A 27,341-nucleotide genomic window follows, 5' to 3' on the forward strand; every position below is an offset into this window, starting at 1 on the left:
ATGTCTGAGGGGCATCTTCTTGATGAGTGATGTGGGAGGGCCCAGCCCACTGTGGGTGGTGCCACCCCTGGGCAGGTAGGCCTGTGTTGCATAAGAAAGCAGGCTGAGCAGGGGCCAGAGGAGCAAGCCAGTAAGCAGTGATCCTCCACGGCCTGTGCTCCAACTCTTGCCTCCAGGTTCCTACCTTGGGCTCCCTGATGAACTGTGACCCAGGATATGTGAGCTAAATAAACCCTTTCCTCCCCAAGTTGGTAGTGGTCAGAGTGTTTTGTCACAGGAACGAAGAAACAAACCAGGACAGTTTGCTTCTTAACTAAAGAATAGATAAGACACAGGCGGCCTGTGCTCCAACTCTTGCCTCCAGGTTCCTACCTTGGGCTCCCTGATGAACTGTGACCCAGGATATGTGAGCTAAATAAACCCTTTCCTCCCCAAGTTGGTAGTGGTCAGAGTGTTTTGTCACAGGAACGAAGAAACAAACCAGGACAGTTTGCTTCTTAACTAAAGAATAGTTAAGACACAGGTTTCTGGCTTTCAAGACCCAGGTTCATAATCCCAACTCATTATAATTCACCCACTAAATGCTAGAGAGAGAGAGAGAGAGAGAGAGAGAGAGAGAGAATCTTTCTAGGATCACATGCCCAGTTAAAAAGAAAAAACTGGGAACCAGCAAGGTGACTCAGCAAGGAAGGGCGCTTCTCTCCAAACTTGGCCTGAGTTTGATCCCTGGAACCCACATGGTGGAAGGAGACAAAGGAGCCCTGAAAGTAAGTTGTCCACTGACCTCCACACATGTACCCCCACCCAAATAAATATTTAAAAACTGAAATAAAAAAAAAAACAAAAAGGATGGGGCTGGAGAGAATGCTCAGGTGTTAAGAGCCCTTGCTGCTCTTACAGAGGACCCAGGTTTGGTTCCTAGCACCTACACTGCAGCTAATAACCATCTGTAACTCCAGTTCCAGGGGATTTGATGCCCTCTTCTGACCTCCGTGGGCATTGCATGACATGGGTGTACTTACATTCAGGCAGTACACTTATACACATAAAATGAAAATAATGAATAAGGGGCTGGAGAGATGGCTCAGTGGTTAAGAGTACTGACTGCTCTTGCAGAGGACCCGGGTTCGATTCCCAGCACTCACATGGCAGCTATGAACCATCCTTAACTCCAGTTCCATGGGAATCTGAAGGCCTCTTCTGACCTCCGCGGCACTGCATGACACGGGTGCACTCACATACGTGCATGCAATACACTCATACACATAAAATAAAAATAATAAAAAAAAATAATGAATAAAATATTTTTATAAAGGAAAGCCTGGGAAGTGCAGCTCCAGTCACTAATGCCTAATCCTGCACTTAACTTATAATACCATAGAATACTTTCAGGGGGCCACATTAAATCGGTAGCTAGTGACCTCTAATGTCTATACTAAGAATCAGTATTGTCAAATTGAAAGTCAACATACTCGCTGCATATTTTGAAGGTTTAACCTGCAGCCACAGTGTATCAGGAAGTTGGAATAGAAGCATATAAGTTTTCCTACAATTGTAAAAATTTACCCCTATTCTTATAACGTTATAGTTTAAAAATAAACATAGAGCCATGCATTTTTCATCTTAAACATTCTTTAAACTTCATTTTTATTTCTTAGGATGCAAATAGTCTAAGTATTGGCAAATAGCCAATTGGTCTTAGTTATAAATACCTCCTTTAAAAACACAAAAGAAAACAATGGTTAAAGAGTAGAATTTTCAGGTAAATAATATGAAATAAAGATTGGCTGACACACTTGAGGGCTTTCTTGGAATTTTCCAAATTCAAATATAGCAAACCTTATCACCAGGACCTTTGCTTTAGATGGACTACAGGGAGAAATAGGTTCTTTTAAAAAAACAAAGTCTAAGGAATTAAACAGATTTGGGGAGTTGTGTTTTATAGGCAGCAAAAAGAGGCTACGTGCTTATAGGACCACGGGAACATCATGTCCGTGCCTTTGCTTGTGTGTAATCAGAAAATGAAGTGAAGGACTCTAGCTCTTGCTTTTGAATTTTAGCCTTTCCTTGGTTATCTTTTGGGAGCATTTCATGTTCTATCTAAAATAAGAGTATCAAGGCATGAAATGGTCACACACACAGGCTTGTGTTTTAGTGAAAACTTTTCTGTCTCTGTGCATCTGAGTTGACCAACTTTTTTTAAAGGTAAGTTTTATCTTTCTTCTTACCTAAAGAAACTTAAAAAAAATTATTTTTGGTGTGGCAAGGTGGATCAGTGGGTAGAGGTACTTGTAGGCAGTCCTGAGTTCCATCCCTGGATCCCATAAGGTGGTAGGAGAAGACTGACACCAAGAGTTGTCCTCTGACCTCAACACATGTGCAGTGACACTGGCACATCTACACACACAGAAAAATATTTATTGCAACAGCCTATCTCTGCTCCACTGATCTGGAAAAAAAGGAGAACACAGATGGTATCAACTCAAAGGTACAGAGGCAGATTTGTTTTTAATATTTAGCTATAATTCACTTTTTCTAAACAAAAAAGGCAGATAATATTCTCTCTGAGATAATTTAAGCTTCCCTGGTTTGACTATTCAAAGCCATTGACATAGAAAATCACTTATTTGTTTATAGATAAATAGGTTTAATTTGTTAGAAAATGTCTCTCTAGATTAAAAGCAAAGAAATTAGGGATTAAAAGTCTATTAAACTGGAGGGTGGGCTCCGATCTCCATCAGTGTAGCGGGGTAGTGGCTGTGATCTCAGCAGACCTCTGGAGAGTGCGGGGTTCTGGCCTCCCTCTGGCATTGGGGCTGAGAATGCAGGGGACTGCCTGAGAGCTCCTGGATCCTGCCTCCACGTGGTGTTAAGAGTTTTACAATTTGGGAGTCTTCTAATAGGACCACTGCCTCACCCTGCGTCCCTGTTCAGCAGGGAAGAAGCCAGAGTGATCTGTGTCCAGATTCCCTTACTGGCAATTTGGGTAACCTTTTCAGAGAATGCTGTGATAAGAATAGGAGGTAGGAATTAGCTAGGCAGTTAGGGTAAAAAGACCCCAAAGAAAAATAGCCAGTTTCTTGGCTAAAAGTCACAATGTCCTTGAGCCTCTTAGCAATACATTTAGTTCCAAATGCCAAAAATGTCGAAAGTATTTGGGAGCTTTTACCTAATCCTTGAAAGATTTTAGGGTTACCTCTTCAGAGGGGGGAATGTTAGAGTAGCCAAAAGCCCCGTAAAAAAGTCAAAGAAGAAGAACAAGTACATGAAGTTACCAGAAAAAAGTGATGGGGAGCTATGGGAGGAGTTGGAGGGGAGGGAGTGGGCATGGGTTTGATCAAAACACCTTATATGCATGTATGAAATTCTCAATAAATTATTTTTTTTAATTATTAAACCTTTTTTTCTGAATGATTTTTCAAACAGAAGAGCTCTTAAAAAGCAAGCTTAGTTGACTACATGCTTAATTTTTGATGTCAAAAGAAGAGTTGCCCTTCATGGTGGATTGAATAGATCTCTAGACAGATGTTTGCATTTAAGGTTCAGTATAATCTTCAGTAGAATTCTTACTGGTTCATTTCATTTTCGGTACACCTCTTCAGTTTCAGGCTAATACTCATGTTTGAGCTGTAAGAAGAACCTGCCTCCTTCTTTCAAATGAAACATTACAAAAATATCCCATTTATTCTCAGCCAAGACAGTTATTATTATCCATACCAAGGTGGGTGCTGGGAATCTGCACCATGTGGGTGCAGAGCTCTTAACTGCTGAGCCATCTCTCCAGCCCCTATTTATTATTTTTATGTGTATGCATATATTGCCTGCATGTAGGTAAGTGCACTTATGTCGTGCAATACTAGAGGACAGAAGAGGCTGTCTCATACCCTGGAACTGAAGTTACAGACAGTTGTTAGCTGCCATGTAGGTGCTGGGATTCGAACCCGGGTCTTCTGCAAGAACAGTCAGTGTTCTTAATCACTGAGCCATCTCTCCAGCCCCTCACCTGAAAATTTTTTATACAACCTCCTGTAAGAATATAAATAGGTATATAAATAAAACACTGACTTATAATAAATCATAAATTTGTTTTAAAACAGGTCTTTGGTATACATATAATTTTATCTTTTTAACAGAAAAAACAAATTTGCATACTCATAAGATGGGTGTGCTTGTTAATTTTTACACAAAGAAGTAAATCTTTGCTCAATATTTACTACTATACAACACATAATATCTTTAATGTTTTTCAGAGTTAATTGATGTTTTGCTTTTATTATTCTTAGTGCTAAGAACACTGTTTCACATAAATACAAAGTATGAAACTACAGAAGGTATATTTAGAGCCATTTCAGAAACTGCTGGATATTCTATCCAAATCTCAAGCCAAGATTTATTTAATGATTTTTTTTATGGAATTCAAGTTGGCAACTGAGAGAGCAATTTTAAAAATCAAAACATCCAAACACAATCCAGTCCAAAGATATACTAATTTGATACATGCCAAGGAATTATGGTAGGAAAATATTAAAAAGGTCTCTGTTTTCTGTAATTAAACTGTTCTGTTTCTGTAAGAACAAAAACTGTATATACAGTAAAAATACTGCAGTTATCAGCTATAATAGTTTAAATCTGAGCTGAGGTGTTTCAGGTAGCGATCACTGGCCTTGTGTGGAGTAGTGGCATGGGCACTGTAAAGTGCACATGTGTGTTCAGAACATGCATGACTGCTTCCAGAAACAGCAGGGATCCATTACATATTTGATTTTGAATTAACTTTTGGTCATTGTGCATCTAGAAACCTTTTGCAATTACCAGGTTTTTTGTGACCTCCTCATTCAGTTATGTGACCCTTGTATGGGGTCATGACCCACAGCTTAAAGGGGTGTGCTTTAGACAAGCACATTAGTCAATTCACTATGGAAACGAGCATCCATATAAATTTCCTGGGTAGCAGAAGACAGGTAGTTGTCATCAAATTCTTTGTTGAGGCCTGGAGAGATGGCTCTGTGGTAAAGAGCACTGACTGCTCTTATAGAGGACCCGGGTTCAGTTCCCAGCACCCATGTGGAGGCTAAAAACCAAATGGAACGCCAGTTCCAGGGGATCCAATGCCCTCTTCTGACCTCCATGGGCATTTCAGGATACAGGTGCACTTACATATCTGCAGGCATACACATAAAAAACATATTAATTATTTGTTCAGTGGATTTTCCTTTTGCTGTTAGCAGACACTGTGATTGTCAGGCCTCTTACTGATTGGTTACTTGAAGGTAACTGACTTACCCATTGGCAGGTGCTTAACTTGCAAAGAACATGGACATTTCTTTCCTAAAAGAAAGAAATGTCCATGTTCTTTGTAACATGTTGCATAGAGCAACATTGGGAACTCTATGCTGTACCATTCACACTGGGATCCCAGGAGACCACAGTCCTCACAGCAGAGCAGTGGGCACTGCCTTCCACTGCTGTTCTGAGCAGGAGCTTCTTTCCTGAACACAAAAATCTTACTTAGAAACCACGATGAATTAAAATTTCGCCAGGGAAGTTAACAACTTTTACATTTTCTTCTCTACTTAATAATGTTTCATATAATGTTTGTTTTTTATTAATAGTTTTTAAAGATTTATTTTTAACTATGTGCATGGGGGGGTATGTGCATGTAAGTGCAGGTACATATGGATGCCAGATCCTCCTGGAGCTGGAGTTTAGGCTGTTGTGAACTACCCAACGTGGGGGCTGGAAACTGAACTTAAGTCCTTTATAATACCATGCACTCCTAACTGCTGAGCCATGTCTCTAGACCCCTTGCCCTTTATTAACATTTAAGAAACTTTCTTATTAAGCATGTTATATGCAAAGCATTGCTACTGGAAAAAGTAAATAAAGCAAAGTTTTGATCTGCCACCATCCCTCTCCTTCCCACAGAAGGGCTCTCCAGAGACCAGAAGAATGGAAAGGAAAGGAGCATATTCTAGGGAAAATAGGTTTCCAGTCAGTAGAACGGCTCTCCTTAATTTGGTTTAAAGGTGTCCCACAGTTCTGAGCAGTCTGCTTTTTCATACAACAATCAATGGGCTGAACATCCTTTGATCTGAGTGGCTAAGGTGCTGCTGAAAGGAGGAAGGAGATTAATTCTCTCCCAGATAATTTTGAGTGATGTGGTGACTTCTTAGCTTCCAACCTATGTCTTTCTACTGTGTCATGGAGTCCGACTGCAAGCTTAGAAAGCACAAAGAGGAAAGCCAGCCCAAGGAAACAGCACTTCCATTTGACAACAATTGCACTGCTTTCTTATGAGAAGATCTTTTAAAAAGTCATGTATTGAGATATCATTTTCATTTCTTCAGTAAAAATGCAGGCAATCAATTGATGAGACACAGAAAAAAAGCACTTTACACAATATTTTCTCACAATGATTATACAATTGATATTATCAACAAAAAAAGTGTAGAAAATATTGTGAAACTGGTTTCTTGATTCCTCTCTTTGTAGACCTGATGTGGGCTATCAAGTTGTCACAGACAAAGGATTTACTTTCTCACCAGTAGATGAAGCTTTTGTTTGCCAAAAGAAGAACCATTTTCAGATAACCATCCATATCCAAGTTTGGGGAAGTCCAAAGTTTGTTAAAACCCAAGTGGGCCTAAAGCCAATAGAGATGTTTTATTTGAAAGCTTTTGGAATTAAGGTAAATCTTTTATTAATTCAATTGAATTCAATTGGCGTTTATTAAGTGCTTTAGTTATCTATTGCGACCCAATCCCAATCTCAAACCTTAGTGACAGAGATGATAACAGTAATTTCTTTGAGTCACATATCTACAACTTGGTCAGGTGTGGCAGTGACCAAGCTCATCTCTGTTCTTCAGTTATTTGCTAGAGAAGCTCAGCCAGCTATTTCTAGGATGGCTTAATGACCTGCCACTCAACCTCTATCTGCCCATAACCTGGCACTTGAATGGGACCGTGGCCAGGAAGCCTGAGCTCTTCTCCATGTGGACCTCTCAGTGGGGTGATTTGTACTTCCTCCGAGCATGGTGGTTGGGTGCTAAGAATAAAGACATGGGGAACAGAAGCTGCCACTTCCTGAAGTGTGAATTTCAAATCTGACACAGCATCACTTCAAACTGTAATGTTTGCAGTTTTATCTGCCATTTAATGCATTTATTTTCAATTATTTTATTCTGGCTGATGCTGCTGATGCATTTTCACATGGAATGGATTCACTTTTAACCCAATTCTCAAAGAGGCCTCTGACTTCAAAAGGCCAAAGAACCATCAATTTAGTCAGCTCCCACTTTTTTATAGTTTAGTACAAGGGAAACTGAGACTCAGTGATGTTACACAGTTCATCTAAGATGGTGATAAAGTTGGGTTGTCTATGTTGCATTATCCATATCAAGCATTAATGACATAAAGATAAAAGCAGTAATTTATTTGCGTCCTACACCTACAACTTGGTCAGTCTGGGTATGACAACTCATCTCTGGGAGTCATTAGAAGCTCAGCTAGGCCCCTTCCAAGGTGTGGGTAGCATGATTTCTAAGTGGCCAGAACACAGATTACTATCTCATGTCCAGCTCCTTTGGAAAAGGGATATCCATTATGTACATATTTCATCATATTTCATTCTGATGGGGAATCTGGTGTTAGGTGTGAAGCCTTCTAAAATGGGGCTTGGCTGTTGCAGCCACCAACAACTTTTATTCCCAATTGGGCTCTTAAAACAACAGCAATAAATAAATACAAACAAGCAATTAAGCAACAACAACTAAACATGTTTTTGGATTTTGAAAATGATATGATTCCATCGTGAAAATTTTGGTATGTAATAGAAATGTGTGAAGAAGAGATGGAATATATTCATAGCTAGGCTCCAACATTTGGTAGACTACTTTTCCTCTGTTAAAATGAGTCTTGGACTAGGAAGATGGCTCAGGTAGTAAAAGGACCTGTTACCAAGCCTGATGACCTGAGTTTGATCCCCAGGACCCACATGGTGGGAAAAGAGAACCAATGTGTAAAAGTTGTCCTCTGACCTCTGCATGTATGCTGTGAGATGTTCTCACTCTTCACCCTCCTTCCAAATAAACAATACATCAAAATAATTTTTAAATGAATTGCACATTGTTACTATTTCATTATAAAAATATATTAAGGACTTCATAAAATATCGTTTATAAAGTTGGTAGTTTTCTATTTTAAGAATTCATAATATTAATGACTGCACTATTGGAAATTTCATTTCTGTTTATTTTTAATAGTTCTTAATAAAACTTTAGTGAGCATTTGTGTGCACCCATGTATGCCTGAGGATAAGAGGGGAATTTGATGTAGTTTGCCCATTTGCTTTCTAGAAAGACTGTTCCAATGTGAACACCAACATGCTGGGTCTCATAAGACTGCTGTTGCTCCTACTCATGGAATCACAGGAATATGTAGCAGGTGCAGCAAACCCCAGTTCCTAGATGTTACTTACTTATATTCTGAATTACTATTCTTTCACATTGGAATGTAAGCTCTCCCAGAACAGTTTTGGTGTGTGTGTGTGTGTGTGTGTGTGTGTGTGTGTGTGTGTGTTACTAGGAAACAAATCTATGACCTCATGTATGCTAGGCAAGTATTCTACTCCCTAGGCCCCTTTTTACTCTTTGCTTTGAGATGTAATCTCACTAAATTGCCCAGGCTGGTCTTGTAGCCCAGGCTTTGACCTTGGTGATACTCCTGCCTCAGTTTCCTGAGTACCTAGCATTACAGGCCTCTTGCTCCAGTAGGCCCAGTAATTTTTATTAATTGTATTCACTTTTAAAAATTATAATTAGCAATACATATTAACTGTATACACTAGTGGGATTCAGTATGGTATTTTCATACGTGCACATGTGTGCATTGACCATGTCCATTCTCCATTTTATTCCCTTTCTTTTTTTCAAAAAGAAAAGAGCAAGCAGCTAAGCAGTAATGAGAAGGCTGCCTGCCTTGTTCTTCGTATCCGTGATGCTTAGAGCAGTGTCTGCACAGTAGGTGTGCACTAAGAATCTCCAGAATGAATGGATGTACGTGCCTGCATCCTTGGAGCTGACTCTCTCTTGTGTTTTGCTTCTGATGTTTCCTTCTGCTACGAGCACACTCTATACTCATGTTTACCTAAACTGAACTGTGGTCTGTGTTTTGGTGCTTAGTTCTGCAGACATTTTGTCATCAATAGTACACTGTTACTACACAGGGGCCATTGTCCCATCTGTCCTTTTAGGAATTTGTACCCAGTACCCAGAGCCTATCATGGTGCCTTAGAAAAGTATTAAGTACCTAAACATTTTCTACTAATGAATATTATTGCTAATAAATTAGCTAGTTTATGAGGTAACTAATTTACATTTTGTTTTTCCATACAGGCAGAAGGCACCAATCAGGTGATTGCTATCGAACAGTCACAAGCAGATAGGAGCAAAAAGATTTTTAATCCTGTTAAGTAAGAATTTCTTTTCTGAATATATTGGTGAATGTTTTGGGAAGAAGATTGATATTATGTGTTTATTTGCAATGAAATCGATGGCAGAATCTAAGTTAGTAATAGGATATAAGTATTAATGAACACATGTTTATCAATAAAATAAAGTTGCTAAAATGCTTTGTAGTCATGGGAAAAATATTTATGAAAAAGTCCATTTAAAAACTCATTCTTACAGTCTTTTACTACTAACAACCCTGATAACTTAATTTCTTGAGATGGATTATAGAGGTATCTTTAATTTTTAATTTAGATTAGCACAATGCTAATTGAATTATATTCAAGGTTCTATATTCATGCTGTGCATACAATGAGTTTGTCCTTGTTTTTTATGGTTACTTTGGTAGATGCTAGGATGGGTCCCAAGATAGAAAGCTTGCACGTATGTCAGTATCCACAGCAGAAGTGAGGTCCAAACTTAGAGCACTCTTTCCAGAATGACTTGGAATATACTCTATTACTTGACTTATCTGACCAGGATACAGTTGAGGCAGCTGATCTGTAGTCAGTCCCCCTTGGGGCAAGATGGTCCTGCAGTCTGGACAGAACCACTCATGTAAACTACTGTGCAGACTAAGTACATGAGCAAGTACATCACTTGACCTGGTACACCTGGGTCTCCCTTACCTGGGCAGGCTGCATGGCTTTTCTTTTGGAGGAAGCTGCCTCCTGTTGCTAGGCTACAGAGGTCACATACATGAAGGAGAAAGAAAAACTGAAGTGTTAATGAAGAAGCCAGAAAAATTGAGTGTGAGGAGGAGAGTTCTATCTCAACACAGTGGAGCACAGATGAAAAGGATCCTTCTTCCCTGCTGTGGAGGTAACAGAAACCATTTGTGGCTTATGGAGCACATGGATCTTATGAGTCAGAAACTTGAGGCAGAGCTTCTGCTAGTGAGGAACATTCTGTGATTCTGTGGCCTTCCTTGGTGGACACTCCTAGCCATGCTGTGGATCCTTGACTAATAAACAATAGGATATTCCGCAGTGTGATAAGAACAGGGACCAAACATACTTGAAAGTCTAAGAATGGATTAGATATGATCAAGTTTTGGGTTGCCTTATATTCTCTTGATATTTCTGCTGTTTGATTTAGAATTGACTTGCTGACCGACCAGGTTACCAAAGTAACACTTGGACGACTACACTTCAGTGAAACCACAGCAAACAACATGAGAAAAAAGGGGAAGCCAAACCCTGACCAGAGGTACGAGTGTCACTATGAATACAAGGTGGCCAGACATAATATCAACCAGGAGGTGGCCTCCAGAGCCCCTCTGATCCTCCTGGCCCACCAAGTGGCACACTGGGCCTGCTTAGCTGATTTCCTCCCTTTTCTGACTTGGCTTATTAATGTGTCTCACTCTCCCATAGTTACCTTTCTTCTCCTGTCTTCACTCCCAGAAATGCCTACTTTCCTGCTCAGCCTCGTTCCCTCCATGATTTTCTAGATGAGAGATGGTGCATTCCATCTCATTGTCATCTTTGGTTGAGGACTGACTGCTCTTATCAAACTTGTATGTTGGTCCTGAAACTGCCAGAACCCTTTTTAGTGAAAAAAAGAAAAGATAAAAGCCAGGCACAGTGGCATATATAAGTAATCCCACCACTGGTAGTCAGAGGTAGGAGGATGATGAAGTCAAGGCTAGCCTGAGCTATATAGTGAGACTGACCCTGTCTTAAAGCAAGCAAACCAACAAACAAGATCCCAGATCTGAGTGCCCCTCCCATCTTGGAGGGATGAGTATCCTCTGCCATTTCAGCTCTCAGCCCAGCCTGGGTATCCAGGATTCTTCCCTGCCCCAAACTTGTAGTCCTGAGTTCCATTCCTGAGACTCCCTAGCACCCTGCCGCCTTAGCTCTCAGACTTCCTCAGGTCACAGGGATCCTATCCCAACACGGATCTACATGCCCCTCCAGTCTTGGCTGGGTGAGTCACCCTCTGCCATCTCAGCTCTCAGCCCAGCCTGGATCTCCAGGATCCTTCCCTGCCCCAGACTTTTTGTCTTGAGCTCCCATTCCTGAGAGCTCTCTGTGATTCACTTCCTGAGCTCTGTATACCCCAGACCTGTAAGCTCTCACCCTAATCTGTTTGCCAACCTGTTTACCTAGCAATCCCCATCCCACCCTCTTGATCCAGGACCCTGTGGAGTCCTGGAATCTCAACTCAAAAGTTGCAACTATCTCTAGCCAAACAGAGACTACTTCTTTAACCCCATTTGCACATCGACATAAAGTGTCCCCCAGACTGAACGCCAAGCGCTGCTCAACTGGATCATGGTCTGACAAGTTGGAGAAACAAAGATACAAACAAACATTCAACATTCACTTACTCATACCAAGAAACACCACTACACAAGTTCAGAGGTCCAGGGCGCAGCAAAAAGCACAAACATGAATAACCAAGATAACGTGTCTCCTACAGAAATTAATAACCTTGTTGTAATGTTGCCTGAGAATGACAACCTAGTGGATGCATAAGACAGTGCTTTCAAAATAGTAATCATAAGTATGTTCAAGGAACTCAAAGTGGATATGAATAAAAGACTAAATGAAGACCATGAAAACACTAACAGGTCAATTAAATAACCAAACAGTTCAGAACATTAAATTATAATTAAATAAAGAGAATCTCTGAAGAAAAGTCAATCTGAAATAAAATTTGAAATAAAAAGCTCAGGAAATAAAACAAAAAGCTTAGAGAAAACAAGCAAAAGGGAATTGGAGGAAATGGAACAGAGAGCATCAGATCTTGAAGGCAAGCCCAGGAAAATGGATCACTCAAAGAAAATGTCAAATCCAAAATAACCCAGGAATGAAACAGGAAATACCCTGGGACACTGTAAAAAGTCCAAACACATGAATCATAGCATAAAAGAAGGAGAAGAAACCCAGACCAAAGGCATAGAAAATATTTTTAATAAAATCATAGAAAAAACCCAAATCTAGGGGAAGAGATGCCTATTAAGGTACAGAAGAATATAGATCAAGTAGACAGGACCAGAAAAAAACCCTCCCTGTGTCATAGAATAGTCAAAACACTAAATATACACAGCCAAAGAAAAGGTATTGAAAGCTGTGAGAAAGATCAACCCAAATATAAAGGTAGACCTATCAGCATAACAGCTGACTTTTCAATACAGACTATGAAAGCCAGAAGGATTTGGACCAATGTCATACAAGTCATGAAAGAACACAGATTCCAGCCCAGACTACTATATCCAGTAAAACTATAAGTTGTAGTTGAAGGAGAAAGAAAAACTTTCCATAATAAAAACAGATTTAAGGGATTTATGTCCACAAAACCAGTTCTACAGAGAATACTTGATGGAGTGCTTTGAGCAGAAGAGATTAGATATCCTTAAGCAGGCACAAAGAATAGATATCCCAGAACAGTCAACCAAAAGAGGTCTAAGAAAACAGCACTACAACATCAACATAACACGAATTAATAAACATTGGTTAATAATAAACCTCAATATTAATGGTCTCAACTCACCAGTAAAAAGACACAAACTGATTGGATTAGAAACAGGATCCAGTTTGCTACCTCCAAAAAACTCACTTCACCAACAATGATCAACACCACCTTAGGGTTAAAGGATGGAAAAATGTATTCCAAGCAACCAGAACTAAGAAACTAGCAGGTGTAGTTATTCTAATATCCTATAAAATAGAGTTTAAACTAAAACTAGTCAGAAGAGACAGGGAAGGTCACTTCATACTCATTAAAGGAAAAATCCATCAAGAAGAAATTACAATCCTAAGTACATATGCACCTCACACAGGGCATCCAATTTCATAAAAGAAACTTTACTAGCTCTAAAATTTCACACTGACTCCAACACAGTGATAGTGGATGACTTTAGCACCCTGCTGTCATCAATAGACAGGTCAACCAGACAAAAACTAAACAGAGAAACCCTGGAGTTAAATGACACCATAAATCAAATGGACCTTACAGACATCTATAGAACATTCCACCCAAACACCAAAGAATGCACTTTCTTCTCAGCAGCCCGTGGATCTTTCTCCCAAAATTGATAACATATTAGGACACAAAGCAAGTATCCACAAATTTATGAAAATTGAAATATCTTGCACTTTATTTAACCACAAAGGAGTAAAGTTATGTATCAAAAACAATAAAAATGGGGGAAAAGCACACAACACAAACTATTGAATGAAAATTAAATCATGGGAGAATTCAAGAAGGAAATTTAAAAATTCTTAGAATTGAATGAAAATGAAAACATAACATCCCCAAACCTTTGGGGGCATAATGAAGGCAGTCCTAAGAGGAAAATTTATAACATTAAGTGCCCACAGCAGAAAAATAGAAACATCTCATATGAATAAATCAATGATGCACCTGAAAGCTTTGGAAAAACCAAGAACAAACAACACCTAAAATGTGTAGATGGGAAGAGTTAAATAAGATCAAGACTAAAATTAATGAAATACGAACAAAGAAAACAATACAAAGGATCAATGAAATGAAGAGTTGATTCTTTGAAAAGGTTAATATTGACAATTCTTTAGCCAAATAACCAAAAGGAGAAAGAGAACTCAAATTAACAAACTCAGAGATGAAAAGAGAAACATTACAACAGACCCATAGTAAATTCAGAAAACCTTAAGGACATACTTTAAAAATCTATATTCCATTAAACTAGAAAATCTAAACAAAATGGATAATTTTCTAGACATGTATGGCCTACCAAAATTAGAATAAAATAAATTGTTAAATGACCAATAACAAACAATGAGATAGAGCCAATAGTTTAAAATCTCCCAATTAAAAAGGGCCCAGGACCAGATGGATACAGCGCAGAATTTCACCAAACCTTCAAAGAAGAACTAATACCAATACTCTTCAAATTATTCCACAAAATAGAAAATGAAGAAACACTCCCAAATTCCTCTATGAAGCCAGTATTATTCTAATACCAAAACTGGACAGACCCAACCAAAAAGAAAATTATAGACCAATCTCTCTGATAAACATAGATGCAAAAATTCTCAATAAAATACTCACAAACCGAATGCAAGAACACATCAAAAAGATTACCCACAATGAACAAGTTGGCTTAATCCCAGAGATGCACGGATGGGTCAACATACATAAATTAGTAAGTGTAATCCACCACATACACAGACTCAAGTACAGAAAACACATGATCATCTCATTAGATGCAGAAAAGGCCTTTGACAAAATCCAACATCCATTCATGATAAAAGTCCTGGAGAACCTAGGCATACAGGGGACATATCTCAACATAATAAAGGCAATATACTACAAGCCCATAGTGAACATCATACTGAATGGAGAAAAACTAAAAGCATTCCCCTTAAAGTCAGAAACAAGACAAGGATGTCCACCCCCTCCAATCCTGTTCATTTTTGCACATGAAGTCTTAGCTAGAGTAACAAGACAAATGAAGGAGATAAAGGGATACAAATTGGAAAGGAAAAAGTCAAAGTATCTTTATTTACAGATGATATGATTATATACATAAAGGACCATAAAAACTCCAGTGGAAAACTCCTAGAGCTGATAAATACATTCAGCAAAATAGCAGGTTATAAGATTAATACCCCCAAATCAGTAGCTTTCCTATATACCACCAAAAAACATGCAGAGAAAGAAATTCAGGAAAGAAACCCATTTATGATAGTCTCAAAATCCATAAAATATCTTGGAATAAATCTCACAAAGAAAGTGAAGGGCGTGTACAATGAAAACTTTAAGACACTAAAGAAAGAAATTGAAAATACCAGAGGATGGAAAGATTTCCCATGCTCTTTGGTATGGTATGATTGGATTGGTATAATTAATATTGTGAAAATAGTCATCCTTCCAAAAGCAATCTACAAACTCAATGTAATTCTTCACAGAAATTGGGAAAAATAATCTCAAATTTCTAATGGAAACACAAAATACCCGGGATAGCCAAAATAATCCTGAACAATGAAAGAACTACTGAAGGCATTACCATCCCTGATCACAAATTATACAGAGCTATAGCAATAAAAACAGCGTGAAAACAGGTATATTGATTAGTGGAATAGAATTGAGGACCCAAATTTAAATCCACAGATTTATAGCCACCTGATTTACAGATTTACAGCCACAAAGGAGCCACGAAAACACAGCGGAGAAAAGACAGCATGTTCAACAAATGGCGCTGGTCAAATTGGATAGTGGCATATAGGAGAATTAAACTAGATCTTTTTCTTTTACTTGCACAAAACTCCACTCCAAATGGATCAAGGACTAATCATAGACTCAATACCCTGAGTCAGATAGGGGAGAAATGGGGAATACATTAAAACTTACAGGAACAGAAAAGGACTTTCTAAACAAGACTCTTAAAGCAGAGCATTAATTCCAACATTTGACAAATGGAAGCTCATGAAAACAAATTGCTTTAGCACAGCAGAGGATATCATCATTCCAGTGGAGAGGCAATGTGCAGAATGAGAAAAAAAAATCTTTTCCAACTATATATCTGACAGAGGGTTGGTATCTAGAATATACAAAGAACTCAAAAAGCTAAACAGCATAAAAACCAAACAACCCAATTAAAAAGTAGAGCAAGGACCTGAACAGGGAGTTCTCCAAAGATGAAATGTAAACGGCTGAGAAAATTTTTTTTAAATTTCAACATCTATAGTCATCAGAAATGCAGATTAAGACCACTTTGAAATTTCATCTTACCTCACTCGGAATGGTTAAAATGAAAACAAGCAAACAAACCAATGACAAATGCTGTCAAGGATGTGGAGAAAGGGGAACTCTTGTCCACTGCTTGTGGGACTTCAAACTGGTGCAGCCACTATGGAAATAAGTGTGAAGTGTCCTCAAAAAGCTTGAAATTGATCTACCGTATGACCCAGACATATAACTCCTGGGCATATACCCAAAAGACTCTATACCCTGCTACAGAAATACCTGCTCATCCATGTTCATTGCTGCCCGTTTCATAATAGGCAGAAATTGGAAACAACCTAGATATCCATCAACTGATGAATGGGTACTGAAGATACGGTGCATATACACAGTGGAACATTATTAAGCTCTTAAAAAGCCAAAATTATGAACTTTGCAGGTAAATAGATGGAACTGAAAACAAACATCCTGAGTGAGGCAACCCAAACCCAGAAAAACCAATGTCTCATGTTATCTATCATAGCTGAATGTTAGCTTTGAAATCCTAGATATGCATGTTTCAATTTGAAAATCCAGAGATGTTAGGAAACTAATAAATGTCCATGGAGGAGGGGGCTATTTCCTCGGAGGGGTGGTAGAATGTGATGATGTGAAAGGGGAAAGGGAAATAATAAAGTAGAAAGGGTTAAATGGGCTGGGGAATGGGAGGGCAGGGCAGAAGAGGGAGTATGAGTAAATAACATTAAAGGCCTTTAGAAAAAGCCATATGGAAACTTATCATTATAGAAACCTCTTAAAGTATATGCACATATATTATAAAGAGATTAAAAAGGCTTACCTTATAACAGGGGGACATTGCCCCTACTAGACACTATAGGCTAACAAAAGAAAACCCTTATGCCAGGAATGGATTCCCTTTCCTGAAGATGTTGACCAGGGGGTCGATAGACCGTCAAACAATACTAGCCATTATTGCTGCTCTTTGTTACCCACCAGAATTTCACTATAAGACCCTGTTGCTGAAGAAACTATATATATAAGCTGTAAAACAAACAAGGGGAACTCAAGCTGGTGCTGACTTCAGAGCCTCATCTCTAATGGTTAGTGCTGGAAGGTGCAGTGCATGCTACCAGAAGGGAAAAATAACCATCAACCTTGCCCAATTGTGAATCCTGTGAACTACAGCTACAACTGGCATGGCAAGATACTGCACCCATTGGTATAATAATGGCACAAACATTATGGGAATAACCGACCACTCTCTAATTGAATTTTAGGTCTGCTTCCTAGGATGGAGCCCATACCTGACATTGATATCAGGCTTAGGAACCTGAGACTAGACAGGTCACAGGACATAGGGGAGAGCCTAATACTAGTTTTCCTTTAAGCAGTTATCATATTAAACTGACTCTTAATGACTTATTGTTATACCCATAGATTAATATTATATCTCTCAACAGAGAAATTTCCTTATGCAGCAGATGATGATTAACACAGAAACCCTCAATGGGCCAATGTGTAGAGAACAAAAGGCTACAGGCTGTTTATCTCTGAGTAGGATACCTATATCAAACTTCTGCTTTTCAAGGCTCAGGGATCATTATGGAAGAGGGGGCAGAGAGATTGTAAAAGCCACAGGGAAACAAAGTTTTCCAGACAGCTGGTCAGTTACTCATATGAACTCATAATAACGGTAACAGCATGCACAAGTCCCATGCAAACTCAAACCCAGAAAAATGCCTACCTGAGATTCACAGCTACATCTACGTTGGCTTCCTGGCTTCTGTTTTATCTTTAATAAGCTACAACGCTGCAATGGGGCGAGGAGGGTGTGGCCTGGAGTTCCAGCAACACTACAAAGAAATTTGACAAAGTGTTTTTCATGCAGTTTTTAAAGCCCAAGCTCCAGGGATAGTTCTGGTTTTGACTTTAAGAGTAGTCAAATCTTTGAACTGTCTCATTGGTGGTCCCTGTGAGGAAGGTGTTTAAGTAGCAGTGATGAAAATGCCTTGGGAGCAATTGGAGGGAGATTTCATCATCAGCTACAATCAAGGTCTGGGGACTTTGAAGGTGCAAAATGCCAGGTGCAGGTCAGGGTAGGAAGGAGCTAGGATGGTGGGCAGAACCTGCCCCATCCCTATTCTTTAAAGCCTAGGACATGTGGCTTGTGCGGCTGGGGCTTGTGTGACTATAAACACAGGGACCCTGGTGGCTCTGTCTTGTGTCTGTGGACAGTGCTGCAGGAATGCAGTAGGACAAGAGAGGCCTGGTCAGGTCCACACAGGAGGGCTGAGTTCAGCCCCACAGGAGCTCTCCCCAGGAAGGCTGCTTTCCTATTGACTGCCAAACAGCTCACAGACACACCTGGAATAGGAGCAAGCCAATCAATTGCACTGAAATAAGAGGGAAAAGGCAGTCTTTAAGGAAGCAAATTCATCTAGGTGAGTTCATGATTAATGGATGTTAATGATTAATTGATCGCACTAATTATGTCTCTATTCCCTGATGCACTGGCATTACTCTGCTGTTTTTGAATTAGATACTTCATGTTGGTGGTTGGATTGTATGCTGCTAACCAAGACCAGTTCTACCCGTTGGCTGCCCACATCTCTGAAAGGATCATTGTAAGGGTAAGCTCAGTTTTCTGAAATTTTTTTTTTGTTTTGATCCCATATGCTTTTCTCCCTTGTAGGAAAAATTTGAATTTTCAGTGACATACTTGAAGTGTGTTATTTCTTAACTGATGATGATGATGATGATGATGATGATGATAGTAATAGAAGAAACTATTATTTCAATTTTATACTGTGGTTCTCAATCAAGGGCCCTCGAGAATCATTTGGCAATATGTGGACACATGTTTGGCTGTTACAGCTGGTGTTAAGAGACTAGAGATTGCCACTTAACACCTTACAATGTTCAGGACAACCTCCCCCACAGAGTATTTCCTCCCAAAATGCCCATGGTGCTGAGATTGAGAAATTCTGGCATTTGCTCTCTGTTCTGGACTTTGAGCTAGATATCCATATATGACACCATTTTACACTGATGATACATTTTCATTACGTTAATATTCTTTATTCCCAAAGGGAGGGAGACAAGAAGCTAACTCATCTATGATCACATAGCTTATAAATAATGGAGCCTCTGTTTCAGCCCAGTTCTCGCCAACTCAGAGCCTGCAGAGTGGAGGATAGTGCCAGGAAGGTTTTCCATGCCCCCGAATGACTGGTGACCAGGGTGTCTGGGCCATTGCCTCACACATAGGAATTGCTCAGCACATTTGCTCAGTGGTTACAGCTGTGGATGGGCATCTTGGCAGTCATGAGAACATAAAGCTACTCCAGCTGTAGCTGCAGCTGTGAGTCCAGACTGGCTACCACTGACAATGCCAGGGGCATGAGGTAATAGGCAGCCCTGGGTGAGGCTGTGTTGTTACAGGTTTTTGAAAGTGACCTAGAGAGGAAGTGAAACTCCACTAAGGAAAAATCATTCACTGTGGGCGTGGCCATTGCTCACAGCTCCACCTTGAGGCCCTGGGGACAAATCTGCCTACATTGGGGAAGTGGTCCCCCCTTGCCTGCTTTGAACTGTTCAGAAACAAAGAACCCTCTGTAATTTTTTTAGTTGATAAAAAATAATAAGCCGCCGATTAATGGAAACCCTTCAGTTACCTCTCAAAATTTTACTGGAGGTGAAGTAAAGACAAATGAGGTAAAATACTTGTGTGTTCAGATATCCCTTGTGCAGGTCAGGCATTCACACACAGGCTGTTTTTGAATAACTGAAGACAAATGAGCCTCCTCCTCGATAAAGGCAGGCATCTGGGGAGGGTGGGCTCTCTCCCTTGACCACAAGCCAATCACAGAGGTGTCTCTCTGTCCCTCACAGGTCAGGGCCATTCTGAATATCTCACTTGTAATCTGGGATTGTTTTGCCTTGTAATCTGATCTGAATTCAAGTCTGGAAATTGGGCTGGTTATCGTTTCTGATTCCTCTTCAGAAGGCATGGCGACACTGCTTTTCTCATCCACGTTAGCATGGACTAGTGGGAATGCCAGCCAGCCAGTCTGTGAGTTACCTGCATCCTTTGAACAATCCACCTGCCAGCAGGGCTTCTTCAGTTGCTGCTGGCGGCTCCTGCAGCGCTGTGCAAGGCCACGCAGCAGGCTCTGTTGTGGGAAATGTTAACCTTCCCCTCCACATAGCCACAGCACCAGGACAGTTAGCGATGGCTCTGGGAAGTTGAAAGTTTCTGTAATTCACATTTGGTCTGGCATGAAACACATTAAGTTATACTCATATTGGGTGTCATGTTATTTACCCAATTTTATTTTAAAAACATGATTTATCTCAGAGACGGTAGCTTTCTCTTAGCTATTAGATTTGGCTAAAGAGAACAAGCTGTTGTAGACATCTGCACGCACAAACTTACCCTAACAATGATGAGCAGAATGATGGCACAGACAAACCGTTCACACCCCAAACTAGAAACATCTTATTGATATTATTTCATTCTAGCCCCCAAACACAGACACAAAAGTGAATATGGATGTCCTAGTCTGTTTAAATGACTAACCAACCAAGAGATTTTAAAAAAGGGAATGTAAGAAATGGCATTATTATTTGATCAAATGTGTTTTAGAATTGTCCGCAGGACGTTTCCTGCCCCTGACACTCTAGAAGGAACCATCAAGGTATGGTATATGCATATGAGTTGATCCTACATCGTACCCAGGAGCCAACTGTGGCCTCTGAGGCCATGGCCTCGTTCTGTCAGGTTGAGTGCAGAAGAAAAGGAAGAAAAAAATAATTAAAGGCATTATGTGGCTTGATCACATTAAGGGTGGAAATGAAAGCTGCACTTAGCAAATCTGGATTTGTTCTGTGGACTAAGAACCACTTCTCCAAACGGTGAAGACACTTCACTATTTGATAGAAGCAGGAATATAAGGACTGCACCTTGGGATTCTGGCCTCCAGGATATGTCCACTGCATTTGTCAGAATTCTCTTTGGAGAGAGAATGTAGGAAGAAACCAGTAATTGTCCATCTGGGTTGTCAGTCGTAACAGCTTTAGAAATATACTATATTCCTGTGGTGTAAATGGACTCATTTAATGGAAATTAAGGTTTTCTCCAATGAACAGATTTCTTTCCCAAGTCTTTGATTTTGGGAGCACCCCCCAGTGGAGCTCCTTCCAATTCCCCTTGTTAATAACCAGGCTTTCCTTCAGGTCTACTTTCTTTCAAAAATACTTAATTAGAGCTGGTTTGGAGTGCTGCATGGCAAGCAGGAGGGACAATTGCTTTTGTTTGCTTTTCAAAGACACTCTAGGATTTCCTCCTCTTGAGAATGAATACATTATTTCAGTTTTTTTTTTTTTCAGAGGAGTAGAAATGGCCCCTCCCAGAAATTCTTGTTTTCATCAGTAAACCACACAGAGGTAGAAATCATCAGGGGTGGGGGTGGGGGGAAGACGAGGTATTTGCAGAGCAGGGCCATCCTGGGTAACAGCTCATTTTTTGACCACAGACCTGCTTTCCTGCTTTCCTTCTACACACACACACACACACACACACACACACACACACACACCACTGTTTTAGAGGTCAGATGAAATTTTATTTTCCCAAAGAAATCAGTTCGTCAAGCAATGCCTACTTCACTCTATAGTTGGAACTTTTCCACTATTGAAGGGGTGACTCATGACCAACACAATGTGAAATTAAGAAGTAGTTTCTCCAGTCTGGTGTGGTGACCTGTACCTGAAATCTCAGCATCTAGGAGTCAGAGGCAGGAGGATCTCAAGTTCAAGGCTAGGAAGCATGACCATTTCAAAAATAAAAAAATTCTCTGGGATGTTTGTGTAGACACAGAAAGCTGAGTCCAGTCCCGGAGTTTTTGAAAGAATGCCCAACAATAACATGCATTTCGAATAAGCTCCTGGCAGCTGCCAATCCCCAGATCTGCAGACCACTACTGGAGAGCATCTCTGGGTCCATTTTTACAACTCTTTCAAAAGGTGCAAATTTTGTTCCTTAAGAGATACTTGCCTCAAGTCAAGCTCTTTGGCTGTCTTTTAGACGCAGAAAGGTAAAAATGTAAATTCCAGCTTTTCATTCCAGATTCAAATTGCTTCTGATGCTGTTTCCTATCCCAAGACCTCCAGGGGGCACCCTTTACATTGTATTCTTCCAGAATGGAGTCCCCAGGGCTTCTGGGATTCTGCCTGTGGGTTGATGAAGAGAGCAGATTAAGAGATTATGCCGTGACTGCTGTCTCAGTACAGAGTGTTGGGAAGAATTTGTGACTATTTACCCTCAATTTTCAGACTGTTCATGCACACATAATTTTACTTCGTCCCACAATAACCTTCTAAGATATGTAAAGACAACATACTTATGTTTATTCTTCAAGGATGATGCTGGTATAGAAACATAAATGACTGCTCCAGCATCATGCAACCAGTTGGTTTCATAACCTGGACTAGAGTGTCCAGGTCTTCCCTAAACATATGAAGCCATGAGACAGAGAATATTTTATTTTATTAAAAAAAATATTTTATTTATTTTTTATTTTATGTGTATGTGTGTATTGCCTGCATATACGTTGTGCAATGATTTGCAGAGGTCAGAAGAGGGCATCAGATCCTGGAACTAGAGTTCCACATGGTTGTTAGCAGCCATGTGGGTGCTGGGAATCAAACCCAGGTCCTCTGGAAGATCGCTGAGTTGTTTCTCCAGCCTTGAGATAGAGAGTATTTTAGAAACTTTAATGAAATAATGTTGGTATTTGATAACTGCTGTTGGGCCTCACATGAATAAAAACTTGTAATTCTGGTTAGAAGTAGCTCATTACAGTTTGCTTTGACACATGAAGACAGGGATTCCAAAGATGGAAATAAATTCATAGATCTTATAATAACATTTCCTACTCACAATGAAGACCCCTTCTTGGGTCCCTTTGTAGATCTGTGTCCCTTTTCAAAATGATTTGTGCATATTTTAGGGTTTTGGGTTTTGTCTGATGAAAAACTGAAAACGTTGCAATTGTGTCCCCTCCCAAACTGCTGACATCTGCTGTTTCAACGTGATAATAATTATCCCCAAGCTCATAAACAACAACAACAACAAAAACCCATTACCGTCCTATTTTGTTTACTTGAAATGGCTCATTATGTACAGCAGAGACCAAAAACTGCCCTACCTTGAGATTTAGTTGATTGCTCGCCATAAAAGAACTTGAGTCAAAGCCAATTTACCATTCACATAGGAGGGGGCTCCAGGGATCTTGCAGAAAAAGCTTTTGTTCAAGTGAATTTATACAGAACAATCTTTAAAGCTGTTACTTTGTGTTCTTCCACAGCATTTGTCTAGGAAGTGTCAGTGGAGAATTTAAGAGGCTCAGGTTCTAGGCAGGTAATGATAAAATAGGAAGTTTGCCGGGCGTGGTGGTGCACACCTTTAATCCCAGCACTCAGGAGGCAGAGGCAGGCAGAGCAGATCTCTGAGTTCGAGGCCAGCCTGGTCTACATAGTAAGTTCCAGGACAGCTGGGGCTACAGAGAGACCCTGTCTCAAAAAGACCAAAAAAAAGAAAAAAGAAGTTTAAGAGAAGAGTTCTTCAACTGAAGCCAAACTAAGAGCTAAGCATTTAATTATTTTTTAATGTATAACACAAGCATATGGAAAACATTCAAACAATACCAAGAAAGCATTTAGTGAACAGTGACTCTCCCTCCCACCCTAGTGTCTAGGTCTCCTAGGACAAGCTGCTGTGATAATTTCTTAACCTGTCTTCAGGAATAAACTGCATTTTCAGATGCTGAGTTTACAACATCTTCTGAATCACCAAAAAGACAAAAAATGAAGTCACTGTATTAGCTGCCTGCTCAGGTGGTCAGGATCTGAACTGCTTGTCTGGATTCATGGCAACCTGCTACAGCATAAAAAATTGCATTTAGAAGAATATGTAGTTATTTTAAAAAAGAAAATTAATTTTGTTGTGATGAATTTGAGGGATTTGGAGATCCTGACAAGATATTTGGAAACACATTCAGTAGCTGTAGGGAAACGGAGGTATGCAAAGCAAAGCAGTAATCTTTGGTAAAAGAGTTATTTAAAAGTAAAATCTGCTAGGCATGGTGGTGCACACCTTTAATCTCAGCTCTTGGGAGGCAAAGGCAGGCAGATCTCTGTGAGATCAAGGCCAGCTTGGTCTACATAGCAAGTTTCAGGCCAGCTGTAACTAAGGGAGTCACTGTCTTAAAAAAAAAAAGTAAAATCTCAGCTAGTGTGCTAGCACACACTTTTAATCCCAGCACTTAGGAAGCAGAGGCAAGTGTAGCTCTGAGTTCAAATCCAACCAGGTCTACATAAGTAAGTTCCAGGCCAACTAGGACTACACAGTAAGACTGTGTCTCAAATGATAATAATGATAATGAAATAATAATAATGAAGAAGGAGGAGGAGAAGTATAAATCTTCAAATTTTGATTAGTCTGATAGTTTCACTTGGATTGTTTTTGAAGACCACCAGGGCTACTTCTAGGCAACACCATGAAATAGCAATGTTAGAGTCATTACTTAATAATCACAGGAAATGTAGTGCTAGAACTGAGTTGCTATGTGTTCTTGGGCAATTTATTTATCTATTCAGAGTACCAGCATCAATAAAATGTACATAATAGTGCTTATATAGTAGAATTGCTGTGTGGATTAGCACACAGAAAATGTAGCTCTTATTATTCCTTCTCCATCTGTGTTTGGGGAGTAGCTGAGGTGTATTAAATATATTTGTATTATTATTTGCTTGTCAGTTACATGTGAAACCATAAATATAAGCACATTGAAATTATAAAAGACTAGTTAAATGCAAGGCATTTCTGCTTATCTGAGCTTTAAAGAAACTTGTAAAATTTTCCGGTGAGTGTTCTGACTTTATTTATTTTTTTTTTTATTATTCCTGAAAAGAGAGTTATCCTTAGCTTTCCCCCTTACTTTTTAAATTATCCACATATTTTTTCCTGAACATAGTTTTTCAGAGAAATGCAACAGAGACTGGATGGTCTCAGTCATGCACACAGAGCTCCCACTGCTGAGAGGCCTCCTGACTCTCCTGGGGTTCCAGAATTATTTGGCTATGTCAGAATGTTCCACACAGTGTAAGAATCTCATGGAAAGGACCCAGAGATTCTGCTACTGTAACCTTAATTGTGGTATATTGTATTTTTCCAGGCTTCCAACCCTGGGCAGTTTGAAAATGACAGTGATGTGTTATGGCAGCGAGGACAAATTCCAGAATCCATCATCTGTCACAGTCGAGTGGGAATAAACACAGATGCACCTGATGAAGCTCTAGTTGTTTGTGGCAACATGAAAGTGATGGGGACCATCATGCATCCCTCTGACAGCCGGGTGAAGGAGAATATCCAGGAGGTGAGCGTGGGACCGGCCACAGGGCCCCTCCTCTGGCACCTTAGTCAAGTGTCTGGGGCTCCCAATCCAAGACTCCTGATCTGGGCATGTTTATGTGTTACCTGCTGGTATGAGATGAACACGTTGCTTGAAAATGATGATGGTTGGAGACCTTGGGCATCCCTACTTAAATGAAAAGCTGTTCTACCCCCAGAGGATGAGTTTGACAGGAACAGTGGGTAGTGGCAGCTGGTCAGTGGTGTCATGGGCAGTACCCCTCAGGTATTTCCCATAGCCCATCGCCTTCCTTCCCTGCTTGGCACCTTCCGGGGCTCACCTCTCTGTCTCCCTGCTTGTAACACTGCCTCTATCTAGTTGCTGATGAGATTTCTCATAGACCTCTCTAGCCTCTTTCTCTCAGGGTCCCCAGTACTGGCTCAGCTGGCCATTGTCTCCCCCAAGCATCATCTTTGAGGAGCATTTGAGAAGTTCCCCAACAAAAGCCCCTATTGAGGTTCTGGGTGAAGACATTTGCCCTTCTGTGCACAAGCAGTTGCATAGTAAAAATCAAATCCAGTGTAAAGATCAGAAGCCCACTCCTGCACGTGGGATTTCCCTGAGGACAGTGCGTTGTCTGGCTGAACTCGAGATCTCCAAAAGGGGCCTTCCTGACCCTCCATAGCCATTTTATTTTTATTTTATGTACATGGGTGGTTTGCCTACATGTGTTTACACCTGTGCATACAATGCCTGCCAAGGCCAGAAGAGGGTGTCAGATCTCCTCTATGTGGGTGCTGGAAACCCAACCTGGGTCCTCTGCAAGAGCAGCCAGTGTTCTTAACCGCTGAGCCGTCTATCCTCCAGCAGTCATTTTATTTGTTAAGCAGGTGAGATAATAGTGCAGAATCATTTTGGAACGTTGCAGCAGCTCTGTGGGCTAAGATAATTAATACAAAGGGTGAGCCTGGAGCCAGGCCAATCTGGTTCCAGGGCCCCCACCATTCAGTGCGTCCCACTTAGTCCTTCCCCCCTCCCTGCCTTCTCACTCAACCACTACTCATGAAAACATTTTTGAAACTGTGACAGAATTGTGTTTTTAACCTTATTTCCCCTTCTTTCTTTATTCCCTTTTTAGCCAATAGGAGATCTAATCTGTTAACGTTAGCTTTTCTGTTAGCTTTCCTCCAGACTGCATTCCTTTCCCAGTGCAAATCAGCCCTGAGTTTTCTAAAGTGGCCAAGGAATGCCCTCGTCTGCGAGGATTCCAAAGAATGGTTGTAATTGTAGCCTTTCACACTGCTTGCAAAGCTGTGGTTCCTGTAAGTGTTCTGTGACTTCCTAGTTGGAAAGCACTTCAAGACTAGAAAGTTCTCATGTACAATTCCAAATATTGGTCCTAGATTTTGAGCTTTTGAATTTTAGAGAGACATAGACTGCCTGCATTTCGGGCCATACTGTTTCAGACATTGTTTCTGGCCACATACAATGCCTTACCAATCAGGGTAATTTGGGACTGTCCTGCACAACCTCACATGCTGTTACCAGTCTAACACAGAACTTCATTTACCAAAAGTCATCAAATTTTGCTCCTTGAATTAAAGAAAACATATTGTCTTAAAATAGAAAACTTTCCTGGAACTTCTCAAATTCCCTCTAGGAAGCCTTCTCTGTATAAATAGTCATCTCCCTCCTTCCCATGCTCATCAAGGAGTTGAGGGGAAGTCATTTATCCCTCCTATCCA

At 40.2% G+C, this 27,341-nt stretch overlaps 1 protein-coding gene across 1 annotated transcript in view; it reads left to right on the forward strand.

Annotated features, from left to right (window-relative positions):
• Window positions 1-27,341, forward strand: part of Myrfl (myelin regulatory factor like) — a 153,716-nt gene that overhangs the window by 64,478 nt on the left and 61,897 nt on the right. Inside the window, exons 7-11 of the mRNA XM_029558986.1 lie at window positions 6,493-6,688; window positions 9,395-9,471; window positions 10,607-10,717; window positions 18,723-18,813; window positions 25,420-25,620. Coding sequence (XP_029414846.1) covers window positions 6,493-6,688; window positions 9,395-9,471; window positions 10,607-10,717; window positions 18,723-18,813; window positions 25,420-25,620 — 676 coding nt within the window. The remainder of the gene's footprint in view (window positions 1-6,492; window positions 6,689-9,394; window positions 9,472-10,606; window positions 10,718-18,722; window positions 18,814-25,419; window positions 25,621-27,341) is intronic.

Source organism: Nannospalax galili, unplaced genomic scaffold (assembly GCF_000622305.1).
Source record: "Nannospalax galili isolate Female #2095 unplaced genomic scaffold, S.galili_v1.0 scaffold749, whole genome shotgun sequence".
NCBI classification, from domain to species: domain Eukaryota; kingdom Metazoa; phylum Chordata; class Mammalia; order Rodentia; family Spalacidae; genus Nannospalax; species Nannospalax galili.